At 34.9% G+C, this 13,915-nt stretch overlaps 1 protein-coding gene across 1 annotated transcript in view; it reads left to right on the top strand.

The window, feature by feature from the left end:
• The window catches only part of CPNE8 (copine 8), a 191,716-nt gene that overhangs the window by 51,580 nt on the left and 126,221 nt on the right, over window positions 1-13,915 (top strand). Inside the window, exon 6 of the mRNA XM_036251304.1 lies at window positions 8,629-8,705. Within this exon, the coding sequence (XP_036107197.1) occupies window positions 8,629-8,705 (77 nt within the window). The remainder of the gene's footprint in view (window positions 1-8,628; window positions 8,706-13,915) is intronic.

The following is a 13,915-nucleotide window of genomic DNA, read 5'->3' as shown; positions in this document are numbered from 1 at the left end:
GGAAATCTTGGGAAGCTCTCACAGCCCTGAGTCAATTACAGAAAGTCGGCCCTTTGGAAGTCATATTTCTTGTTCAGTCATCACTTCTTTATGAATCTTACTCCATTTCTTTGCCTGAATGGAAACTGAGCACTAACTCTCTCCAGTGGAATTGCTTAGCATCTCCCTCCCTGTGTATTCCATTGTCAGTCTTCCTTAACCTGTTTCTGTCTCACACACAGCATCTAGTGAGTCAACAGAGTCCATTCATTCTAACAAAGACTTGTTTCTCTTTGTCTTCTATACTTTCTTGCTGTTACTGCCTTAGTTCAGATTCTCATCACTTTTGTCCTGAAATATTATGTAGCCTCCTCTAGTTCCTGTGGTTTATAGTATCTTATATTTTAGTGTATTCTATATATTATTCTCTGTTATTTTTCTTAAATATATTTTTTATCTTTATTTTGAAAGTATTAGAGATTCCTTCCCCCAGCCCCCCCCCCCCATTGACCCCCTCCTGCCAATAAACTAACCCCTCACCTCTCCTCTCAAAGGCATACCCACAAGGTCTGGAAATGGAGAAGTGCTTTTATCACAGGGCCACTTGTGGGTCCCCCAGCATGCGTACTGTTTACTGCCAAGCCTGCATTTTGGAAGAGAATGTTAGTAAGCAATATAAACAAGTTGATAGGAGCCTGAGTCTGTAAGTGGATGAAACATGCCAAAAGAGGAAAGAAATGTGTTTTTGAGTTGCTATAAGAATATCTATTGGAAATTAACAACAAAAACTCTTCCTTATTTGAACACATCTAAGTACAACTTTTAGGTAAAACAGCATATAACTCATTCAACTCAAATGAATTCCAGAGGCAGTTGTGGAAGATCAGAGGAACCGATAGCGCAAGCTAAGTCTATTCCCTGAGGATACAATTCTTTAAAAGTGTGGTTGCCTCCCTGCCAATTTTGCAAAGTGAAATAAAAAGTGGAACCTTTTAGGAAAGACTGCTAGCTGCCTGGGCTTGCATGTGGAGTGCAAGCACTTATCTTTTACAAAAACAATTTGGTAGCAAAAGAGACTCCTTACAAATAATAAAATATTTTTATTTTTCATTCTTATTTTTGATATTTTTGAAAGAAACCACTTTCAGAATGAGTTTGGTTACCAGAACTTAACGATTTTGGGTCAGATTCATAAATTCGGGGTACTATTAGGAAAAATGGAAATACAGAACTGTACCTTAGATTTCTGACATTGCAAATGAACAGTTGATAAAGGATCAGTATAATTTTGATTGATACTATTGATGGTGCAAAAGTTTTTAGTAGAAAAGCATTGTGATCCAGACTGACTTATGAAATTCAGGGACATACTCCTTTAGAGGATTTATCCATTTTATGACTCTCTGAGGAAATTACTTTACTAAAATATTATCCCCCAAAACTATTAGATACTGTGAACAAAATCTGACATTTTGAATCCCAGCTTTGTTCTCTAAGATGCTGTTGAACCCACGCATCTTAATGCCATTAGTAGAACTGTGTGGCATACTTTCATTTGCATAATTGCATTAGCCAAGTTATTAGTGAAAAGTTTAATAACAGACCCATAATTGGTGTATCTATGATTCTGCTTGGTGTTCTGAATCTGATGACATTGAAACTGTGCTTCGTGTACTAAATTTTCATATCCATGAGGCAATCCAAAATGCATTTATCCATTTGGTTGATCTCAGATGGTACCCACTAAAATTTTTGTTTTTAGACGTGTTAATGACTTAGTGGATTATTTTGGCCACTCAACACCAGTCTTCAGTGAAGGTGGATATTTTCTTTAATATATTTTCTCAATATTATATATATAAACTTCCACATAGAGATCAGTTGTATTTGAACATTTTATTTTAAAGTTAATTGTTTGGGCCATGAAATGCATTTTTTCATAGGAATAGATTTATAAGTGAAGCATGATTCTTTTATTAGAATAAAAGACAATTTAACTCTTATATACCTGAACTAAATTCTGATGTGTATTCATACAATCAGGCTAACAATAAATATGTTCTGGGCAGTTTTCTAGTCGTGAGGAATAGAGCAATTGGTAAGACAAACATGGCCCATATCCTGAAATTGCTTACATTTTTGGATTTGGGTAGGTGGAGTGGGCAGATTTATTCAACAGAAATAAATAAAAATTAGTTGTTAAGATAATTTACTTTTTGTAGTACTTACATTAATAAGACAGTGATACTGAGAGAATGACTGATGACGCCCATTAACTAGAAGCTTAGTTTTCTCAACCAGGCAGCATGATTCTGCACCAGTTTTTACCCTACGTACTTATTAAAGAAGAGGAAACTATTGAAAATCTAGGCGTAAGGAAAGCAGTGCAAAGACCTTGGCTCAGGAAGAAGTTTGGAATATTGGTGTGACTGAAAGATAAGTACTGTATATAGAGTATTGTGAATGATGAAGAGAGCAAAATAAATAGTTTGGGAAGGTACACAGGATTCAGATGATGTGGAGATTTGTAGGCCATGGTTAAAAATAGAGTGTGATTTTTTTTTTTTTTTTGTATGGATTTCACTGGAAGATGATGTAATCTTATTTATACATTTAAGTAATGATTGGCAGCTGACGTGGAGAATGGGGTAAGGAAGCAGGACTGGAATTAAAGGGACTGTTGGAGGAGGTCACTGAAAGGACATGATTGCTGTTTGACCCTCGAGCTGGACCCAGCCAATCAGAGGCTCCTCACCCCCTCCCTTGTCCTTAAATGTTTATTCTGCCCATAGCTGGAGCCATTTCAAGAACACAGCCTTGAAAGAGTAATGCATTGTTAGACCATTTGGACTGAATTCATGAGTGAACCCCATTAAGGCCTCTATATAAACCTGAAAGATTTTGAAGGGTGGAGGTAGCAATCCACTTGTTTTTCGGCTGCCCAAGCAAGACAAACCTAGTGTGTAATTTCCCTTCCTTATTAAAATTGTCACCTACTGAACTGCCTGTTTTTGGTTTCTTCTTGTCTTTTGTGTTATGGGGGTGGTTTCAGATTTCTTCCAGGAAAATTCCCATGGTTGGGAACCAACAGAGCCCAGTTATAAGACTGCTGTAACTCGGCAAGGTGAACATTTGTTGACTCTAGCCCTTGAAGTGATAAGAAGTGATCAAATTTGGATATATTTTGATGATATGTTTGCTGATGAATTAGACAGCAGATGTGAAGATAAGAGAAACAGAATGGCTTCTAGGGTAATGGTGAGAGCAACTGGAGAAATGATGATACAGTTTTTGCAGTGGAGTCCATTGGGAAGGAAGAGATTGAGGTGATGAAAGTGAGGATAGTGAAATCAGTGGTCAGGGCAGATTTATATTGTTTGGGACCCCAATAGAATCCAACTGGAGATACTGATTAAGCCATATCTGGAGATTAGAGATGTAGATTTGGAAACCATTAGCCTATAGAGTTGGAACTCACAAAAGTTACCTGATAAAAATATAAATGGAGAAGAGAAGAGGATAGAGCCTTGGGGGAACTTAAGCACCTAGAAATTTGGTGGAAGATTAGACAGAATTATCACCTTAAAAGGCTGGTCAGGCCATGTCACTTTTCAGTTCAAACTGTCCAATGGCTTCCCTTCACATTAGGATGTAACTGCCAGTCTTTCGTGCGCCTTGAGTTCCCTCCTCCTTCCATTCTTTCTCTCTCTCTCTTTTTATTTTTTGCTCATTCTCCACTAGCCCCATTGGCTCTCTTGCTTTTCCTTGGACACCTCAAGCATATTCTTGTCTCAGGGCATTTGTTCTTGCTTTTACTCCTACCTGGAATGCTTTTATCTGAACGTTCACATGGTTCTCTCCCTCACATTGTTCATATTTCTACTAAATTGTCACTGAGAGGCCTTGTCTGATGGCCTGGTATCCTCTGATGCCTTTTCAATAGTAACTGTCTTTTTCTAAGTAGCATGCTTTCTGGTCCTTATTAGATGATGAGAGCTAGCCTTATAAGCATATCCAAGCTAAAGAATTTTATGACTGATGCTCTATAAGTGAATTATGTTTTCATTAGCATGTTCAATAGGGGCTTGTAGATCTCTCTTTGACTTTAAGATGAAGATAGGGACAATGCCTGAAGTATGTTTGATGACAGTAGCTTCAGCACTTATTAAGTTATATTAGGTAGGACTGTTGGTGTATAAAACTTGCCCTTACTCAGGACTTCGTATTTAATAATGACATTGTTTGATAGTTATATTTAATATTATTATTTAATAATGCTATAATATATTTTATATTTAATAATAATACTTAGTAAGTTTTCTAGCTGTTTGGCCTGTTGATTGTCTCACTGTGTTTACTAGTAGTGAGAATATTTATTTATTTTCTGTTAGCATGTTACATTTCTCATTTCTTTACTGATGAGTAGTGGTATTCTATAAACATGATGCTCCTCCATAAAATAAATGTTTTCTATACATTTGTTATAGTTTTGAATTGGATAGCTTTATTGTTAAATCTATATATTATATGTTTTGCAAGTGTTAAATATATATGTTGTGGATACTTTTTAAAATTGGTTAATTTAGATCAATGACCATGTACTCACTGTTGAAAGCTTAATTTTTATTCAACTGCCTTATTTAGCTGCCTTTATTTGGACTCTTAGCAAGAAAAACATATTTGAAAATTAGCAATTATGCTGGGGTAAAAAAAGAAATAAATTTAGTTTTATAAAATAATTTTGGAATTGTATTTATAATTTAACTACTGATGTCTGAGTTTACAACTTTTATTAATCTCTTGAAGGTAGGATTAGCATTTTTGGTTTGTAGATCAATCCATTTATTAAAAAGACAAATTCTTGTTTGAAAAGAACTGTGTATTTTAGTAATATTAAAATGTGACAAATTGTTTCTACTAAAATATTGAATCCAATTGTTTCATATTAAGGTTTCCTTATTCCCCAAACAACATATGGATGTGCTACTACCATTAAGATAGTAGGAGTCATGCCCTGGCTGGTTTTGCTTGGCGGTTAGAGCATCAGCCTTAGGACCAGAGAGTTCCGGGTTCAGTTCCCGCTAAGGGCTTGTACCTTGGTGGCAGTTTGTCCCCAGCCCTGGCTGGGGTTGTGTGGGTGGCAACCACTTGATGTGTCTCTCTCACATCGATGTTTCTCTCTCTGTCTTCTCCTCTCCCTCCCTCCTGCTCTATCTGAAGATAAATACAAAAATGTCCTTGGGTGAGGATAAAAAAAGAAAAGAAAAGATAGTAGGAGTCATTACTGGAACAAAGAAACATCTTGTTTGATTATTAGAAATTATTGCTATATTAGTATATAGTGCATAATATAATGAAGTCACATTATAGTTGATGTGATTGATATGAATTAATTAAATACAAAGGAAGCCAGCAATATTAACAGGGAGTTCCAACAATGAAATAGTAGTAGATGAGTGAAAAATAAAATTTCACAGCTAAGGTAAACTTTCCTCACCATTTTCCCCCTCATTTGGTTAAAATTATAAAAGCAAGACATTTGCTATCACTTATTCTCTCTTGTTCTTACTGGCACAGTGTGAATGTGTTTAGAATCAGTGTAATGAACCCAAGGTAGAAGCAATTAATGTAGACATATCATGACTCTATCCTATCAAGAAATTGAATGATTAACTTCTGGACAGTTGACTGCACCCAATTACTGTGCTGTATTAAAACTTTAGCTATCAATAGCCAAGTTAATGTCTTTTAATTTAAATTATTTATTAATTAACGATATTATATTTCAGATGTGCATTGACTACTTTGTAAAACAAGAAAGCCATTTAAAGATTATCTTTGTAGACCTCCTAGGAGAAAGATATCATGCTATTGAATACTTATGAAATTGTAAATGATGATGTTAATGATAAATTACATAACTAGTGTTGTAATAGTGTAGAAGTCATAAATTTTACTCATCATTAATGCCTGCTGATTTATTGTACCATCACTTGAAAAATGTCATTCTTTTACATATATATGTTTATATATAAGCTAATTAACATGTAAGATAAGTTGGTGTATAAGACACATTTGTATTTTATAATGAGACTCAAAATGAGCATTCGTATTCACCATGAGTGTAAAGTGGTTTTGGAAAAGAAACATATTATTTTCTTTAGATAATTATAGTATCTCTAGTACCAGCATCTAGTAGGAAGTGATAAGTTTTGAGTATATAGTAATATTCTTTTAACCCCAGGGAAGTAGGGAGGAGTAGAGAGGAATATATTTATTAGAATATATATTATTAGACACCTACCATGTTCCAAGCCTCTATTCTAAGTGTAGTGTATAGTATCTTATTTAGTCCTCCCAACAATTTAATAACTAGGTATTATTTATTATGTCTATTTTACAGAGCAGGATACCGAGGCTTAGAGACATTAGTAAATGGTCAGCCAGAATATAAACACAGGTAGTACAGCACAGAACCTCATAATTCTCACTGTCAAGGAATATGTTATACTGCTTTCCTACATAAATAAATAAATGTGTGTATGTATAGGAAAGATCTTTTAAAAAGAATATATAGGAATCATTAAAACAGGTCACTAGCAAGTCAGCAAAGAGACCAACAAACAAAACCAGTTTATTTACTGCAAAGTATATTGCCTTTTAATATGTGTAGAATTATTAAAGCACATAGCCTTAATTTAATTTTATGAACATAGAAAAGTAACTAGCTACAATATTATATAAAATGTAGATGGATGGAATTGATCAGTAAATATTGGTACAAAATAATAAAGTAATAATTTTGAATTTTGAAGAAATTAGAATATTATGCTCATTTATATTTATACAGTTAAAGTAAATATCCTCCTGAATATTAACAGGAAAGAGAAGAGAAACATAAATAAATAATGTAAATAATCCATTAGAATTTGATGGTATAACAATGCTTTCTTGGATTTTGAGCTGTGTTATGCTAATAATATAACTAGACTATATTGTTATTAGAATAATCCCAACACTCCCTCTGATTTGCTGATTCTTTTAACTACCTTTGCAATGCAAAACTCATATTATTGTTATAATGCTTTGCATTGCTGTGCTCTATGCCTCTTTCCTGTCTCCTCCGCTTCTCATCGCTAGGTTTTTCAGTTTTAACCAGCATATTGGATTCAGTTAATATTTGGATACTTTTAAAGAGTGGAAGAATGCATCCTACATATAATAACAATATGGTTTATGTACATTTAAACTAATTTCAAAACTAAGTTTTATCTGTGTATTATTTAGATTATTAAGTAAAAATTAACTAAAAAAATATTTATTGATCTCATGGTCAGTTTGGGGAATGCCCCAGAGTTAACATGATTGAATGCACTGAAGCATTTCCCAACTGCTAGCCACTCTAGACTAGATCTGGTGTATGTGTGTAAATTGGGGAAAGGTGCCTGGATTTATTACTGGAAATACTATTATGACCTTATTATAATGACTCATAAACTGGAAAAAAACACCATGCTAATAAACAATAAAGCAGTTCATACTATATAGCTAGGCTTTATTTCTCTCTCTTTTTTTAATCCTCACCGGAGGACATTTTTCCATTTTTTGTTCAGATAGAGTGGGAGGGAGAGAGAGATTTTTTTGTTTAGAGAGAATGAAAGGGACATATCAAGTGGTTGCCACCCGCACGACCCAACCAGAGCCGGGGACAAACTGCAACCGAGGTACGTGCCCTTAGCAGGAACCGAATCCGGATCTCTCTGGACCATAGGCTGACGCTCTAACCGCTGAGCTAAACTGACCAGGGCATGATATTTAAGTTCTTAGGTAGCATATCATTCAAAACTCAGAATATCTGGGTTAGTTTGACTCTGCTATGCTTAAAACATGGAAAATCAACCTCTTAGATGATTACTTTCTTTTTCTGTGAAAAGAAGTATTAATAACAGACCTCATATTTTACAAGGTTATTCTGAGTCTTGCAAATAAAAATCATCTTGTACTGTAATGAACTTTATAATGTTTTATACCTAACCCAATTTTAAGCAGTTAATATATATACTAATTATCAACTCATGCAATAACTCATTGAACCCTCAAAACAACTCTGTGAGGGGGACTAATCCATGCTAGAGATGAGGAAACTGGAGACCAGGTAAGTGAACAGACACAGGTGGTAGTGGTGGTCCTGGATTAGACACCTGGCAGTGTGGCCCCGACCCCAGGTGTAGCCAACGTGACGTCTCTGTGTGTGGCACTGCTATTGTTAGCAGCCACTGCTCTGTGTTTTCACAATTTGCCTCTTCGGTCAAAAGCTTAGTAGTTTCAGAGCCATCCAAAGGCAAGCAGATGGCAATTCAAATCCTGGAACTTTTTTCCATTTTAATTAAAAAAAAAAAAGACAATAAACGCAATGTCTAAACACTCATGATAACGTGCCTGCTCTGTGATTAAAAGGACAAAATGCTGTGCAAACTTAGGGGAAAATGACATTGCTAACACTAATGTATATTGAGCTTATTTTATTTAATTTTAGAAGTTAGGGAAATCAGTATTTAGTAGTGAAGACAATGCAAATATGACTTACAAAATATATAGCATAAAGACAGTCTTGGAACTTATAAGCTTTAATCCTTTTATCTATTTTAGGACTTTCTGGGACAAGTGTTTTGTACACTGGGGGAGATTGTTGGTTCACAGGGAAGTCGCCTGGAAAAGCCAATAGTGTAAGTATTTTTTAATTCAGACAATGAAATATTAACGGGCATTTTTATATTTGCAGCTTTTAATTGATAACTATGTGGTTGTACACCAAAAGTGGGTTTTAAAATCTTATTTGTATCTTACCTTGTAAAAGTAATTTTGATAGGTAAAGGGTAATTTATATTTCAACTGTCATAAATGAAATGAACACATTTAAACAAGGAAACGTGTTGTTTTCCTCTTGGTTGTACGATTAAGTCTTGGATTTAGTACATTTTGAAAGAGATTTTACTCGTTTGGGCCAGGACAAGATGTAGCACCACCTTTAATACCATATGTTCAATAAATGCATTTTTTGGTGACTAAAGTTTTAATAACACTTAAATAAAACTGGTTTGGCCCTGGCCGGTTTGGCTCAGCGGTTAGAGCGTCCACCTGCGGTCCGGAGAGGCCCGGGTTCGGTTCCCGCCAAGGGCATGTACCTCAGTTGCAGTTTGTCCCCGGCCCTGGTTGGTCGTGCGGGTGGCAGCCACTCGATGTGTCCCTTTCACATCGATGTTTCCCTCTCTCTCTCTTCTTCTTTCTCCCTCCCACTCTGTCTGTACAAAAAAATGGAAAAATGTCCTCGGATGAGGATTAAAAAAAAACAAACAAACTGGTTTGTAAAGAAGGCGGCAAGTATGTAAATGTTAGAGAAGGTGTAGGCACTGTGGGTTACATCTTCCACCTTCACCTTCAATCACTGGGATCATGTTTCATTTTTTTATTAGTTGCATGGGGGTAGTCCTATTTCCTTCAGTTCCAAATAAGGCAGAAAACAAATTCCAGACATTTTTCTTAATCCTTTCTTTTCCCTGTCCTCTTTCTTCTCCTCTTGCTAATCTCGATGATTTGGATGCACTTAACTGTTTATAAAAATCAAAAGATGTAGAAAGAATGCTAAAAGGTTTGGGGAATTTTTAAATCTGTATCTTCACCAGTCTTTTAAGATTCTTAACCTTACAAAATAAATGTCAAGACTTCCCAAATCTGGTCACCTTTGACATCAAACACTATGGCCAAGGCATCATTTTTACATTCCCTGCACAGAACTGAACTTTATACTTAGTGTGTTCCGTGCTATGCAAGAATTTCTTATGATAATAAGAGGTCTATGAATTCTGAATTCTTTTACTTAACTTGATTTTCTTAGAAAATTATTGTCAAATGTTAGTTTGAAAACTTTTGGCTATAAACTACCTTTTAAGCATTCTTTTCAAGTGTAATTTGTTTTCATGTAATCATAGGATTTGGAAGCTTATAATTTAAATATATTTTGTTCACTTTAATAAGTAAGTTATAAGTTATTTGTAAAGCAACTATATAAAAATATTTTATTAAGTGTATATAATTATTTAAAAAAAGGAATACAATTCTTATTGCATTTTTTAGTCTAGTGGCTCAGACCCAAGAAGATTCTTGGAAGATCACGAAATCTTCCCTTTTTATTTTTATGAAAAAAAAATTAATAATATACACAATACCAACTTAAAGATGTCTTTAAATATTCTTTGAGAGAAAACAAAAGCAGTTAAAAAATAGAATTTTTATTTCATATCAACAGAGTAGAGATTTTTATGAAAGTTGTGCTCATATTTTCAAGTAGAAAATTTCACTAGAAATTTTTATCTGGTGTTTTCTCCATAAAAGAAAATCATAACCTTATTTCAGAAAACCCTGAAAATTACATAGACTTTTTTTGGAAAATCATCATTATATAAGTCTTGAAACGTTAAAAAGTGGATATTATATTGGTTACGGTGTGATAAACAGAATACTGGGTTGGCAAAAATAGGTTTATAGTTGTGAGTACACAAAACATGGAGTTAATAAAGCTATTGTAATAATCATAACATACATGTCTTTTTCCATATGAAGAACTGTACACCTACTTATGCCCACCCATGCATATTGCAAGATGTGGTCCTCGTTCAGCAAATTCAACAATTCCCTCTAGATAAGATGAAGAAAAACAAATTCATGCTACTAAATACCTAGAGTATGATTTGGCAGAATATGCAAATGTTGGGAGTATTTGCTGGCATTTGAGTCACGATCATTTCACATAATCAGAAAGGATGAGATGCCCTTTAGATTCTTCTTAGCTCCTGCTGAGGATGGGGTAACACAAATGAGGCGAAGCCTTAGAAACGTTCAGATAAAAAGGAGGTATTGCAACTACACACTGTATGTCATCTGAGGTATTTTATAATTTAAGAAAATGTTGATAATATATCTATTTTATTTTAAAAGGTCCAATTAATTTAATTTTTAAAACTATATGCAACTAATATGTTTTTCAGCCTTTGACCTTATTGGACAATCTTCTCAGCTGAATAGACATTATGAAAAGGTTGAAAGGTGGGCTTATTTTTTGAGCAATAGGAGATTTAAACATTTTTTTCTAAGTAAGTATAGGTAGGCAAATATTAGTACTAGATGGGTAACAAAATGTAGGGCTTGCATATGGGAAAGAGATTGGCTACAAAAGAAAGAAGCAGAAAACAAAACTATAAGAATTGCAGAATGGTGGCCTACTACCTGAGGAAATTAAATTAGCTACTTGAGATAAAGAGAATATAAGAGAGGAATTCAAATAGAAGATTATTAATGAGAAATAGGACAGTGAAATTGAATGCAATTAGTTTCCTAGTGGATGGATACCTTGGATTTATTAATTAAAGCATCAAGGAATATACTCATGTGCTCTCACTTGAGCATTACTCTAACCCAGTGAATTGGGGAAAAAATGTTTTTTGTAGTCATCATCTTGCTTGAGAAAATACTGGCTTTCATTAAAAATTCTAGCTACAAGAGAGACATGTGTCTAGAGGAAGGGGAACCTGTGGATTGAAGAACCAGATCCAGTGGACTGAGCATGCTATCCTGGTTTCTTGGGAGTTCAAGTGCTTTTTTTTTTTTTAGTTCAAGTGCTTTAAGAGAAGGTGTAGCTTCTATTCAAATGGGATTTTACCCCCTTACTTCAACATTAGTGAAAAACAATCAAAACCATTCATACTTTTTGTTTGAAAAAACATAGCTGGGTTGAAGCAGAGAATGAAATGCTGTTTGCTTAGAAACTTTATCTTCCCATAATGTCAGAGTAGCTCTTCAGAGCAGCTGGTCCACTCCATGGATGGCTTCAGATTCCACCCTCATCCCTGCTGACCCTTGCTCAGTGGCATCCTTTTCCATGTGCTTGATTTTTTGAATTAATCTGATGAACAGATGCTGGGGAGAGATCGGAAGGTTAGAAGATATGGAATATTTCTGTAGAGGAAAGAATAGCTTTGGAAGAAAGAATGGAGCCAGTGAGAACATTGGAAATGATACAAGATCAGAGAAGTGTTTTCTTCTGTACAGGAAGCTTTAGGACAAGTACAGCTTCTAAAGATTTTGTGATTTATCACATCGTATATAAAAATAGTGGAATAGATAAAAGCATGACCGAAATGATGAAGTTCACATTAAGGAAATAGTATGTATTTAACATGTAGCCCTTACATCTCTATCTCATAGTGTCGTTTGCCTCCCCTCACCCCTGTCTTTCCTTGTGAGCCTGCCCTGGTCTGGGCTTAGCCATGTAAAGATAACATTGTAGGGTGGTCATCAAACATCCTGCTGTTTTTCATGGTCTGTTCCTCACGGCTGGAGATAGAAATAGCATTTGTACACTCCCCTGTTGCAGCCTTTACTTTTGGCAATCTTGTTGAGTTAGGGGATTTTCCCTATCTGGGTGAGTATAGGTTTCGAATTGTAGCATAGAACACCTCCTGAGGCAGAAAATCCACCCTCAATTAACAAAATGGACTCATCTTGAATTTTAAAAGTCTTCCTGTGTCCCTAATGTTATTTATCTTAAATAGCATTATCCAAGTGATTTAGTGCTTATTTACTACTTTGTTTTAGATGAGAGATTTATTTCCCAATTAGTTTCCCATTTATATTCTAAATTATTCATAATATTCCCTTGTTTTCTTCTCTTTAAATGGCTCAGTTTAAATTATTTTCTGTTAAGGTATTCAGAATAATTTCTTCTAGCTACTTAATTGCAATTTTGTTCTAATATCTCCTCAGAGGTGGTCTTTTTAAAACGTAACTATAAAATTTGGAGATTTAAAGCAGGATACTAGAGCTTTAACTTATTTATTATTAATCAAGTCTTTGAGAACTAAGTTATGTTTATTGCAAAGGAAAAATGGTTTCTTGTACATAGCCATATGCCCTATTAAATAATTAGAATTTGAATTTAAACTCATCTTTTTATTTTCTGTACTTCAATTATTGTCACTTAAAATTTTTTTTCATCTTTTTATAAGAATAAAATTTATTTTTAAGTGTCTTGTAGAAATGTAGGTGAAATATTTTGAAATTTATGTGCAACAGTTTTTCATTTACTTTTTAATAGCAGGTCAAGATTTTTACAATTTCCAACAGTCTGTTGTGTTGGATTCAAGTTTTGAGCAAACACTTTCTCCTATCTTAATTCCACCCTACACTTTGGTCTTTTCTCTAAACCCTCTGAAAATGAGTCTTGTGCTACTTAATTTGTCTGCAGCATTCACTGTGTCTTCCTATGACTCATCAGTTCCTCTCTTTAGATCGTCTCATTATGATTTGGCATTATACCCACTCAGCAGTGTGTCTTCTCATGCTGTGAGAACGTATCTAATTTTCTGCGTGATGCTGTCAGTCATACTTCTTCTATCTTTTCGGATCTCAGTGGTGGATTTAGAAAGTCTTCCAGAATGCTAGAATCAGCACCAGTTTAAGAAAGATTGCCATATTCTACTTTGGGAGGCAAGCATTTATTATGTTCACCAAGTAACAGACCTGTTTATTCCTATACTCTCATCCAGACATGACTGACTGGCTCTGTATGAAAGAATGGAGCAAAGAGGCAGGGACTGGTTTGATTAGAAAGAAGATTCTTACTCTGGGGAGGACCTGGAACTCCACGGGTAACTGGAGTAGCAGCTGTTTTGGTTTAGGAAGAAGACTATGTTCTTTCTAGGCTAGCTATAGCAGCATGTGATCTTGGCAGTTAGTAGTGGGTAGAGAATAAAGGGAGGGATCCAAGAGGCATCAGTGGGTGTCCGGATAGGTGCTGAGTAGTATGGGACAGGGACTCGGAGGCAGATGAATTAGAGGACCAGTTTGTAGTTGTCTAATGGACACAGAATCTCAACTCGGA

This window comes from Molossus molossus, unplaced genomic scaffold (assembly GCF_014108415.1).
Source record: "Molossus molossus isolate mMolMol1 unplaced genomic scaffold, mMolMol1.p scaffold_m16_p_10, whole genome shotgun sequence".
Taxonomy (NCBI): Eukaryota; Metazoa; Chordata; class Mammalia; order Chiroptera; family Molossidae; genus Molossus; species Molossus molossus.
The sequence above is the reverse complement of the archived record's forward strand: the minus strand, read 5'-3'. Positions and strand labels throughout refer to the sequence as shown.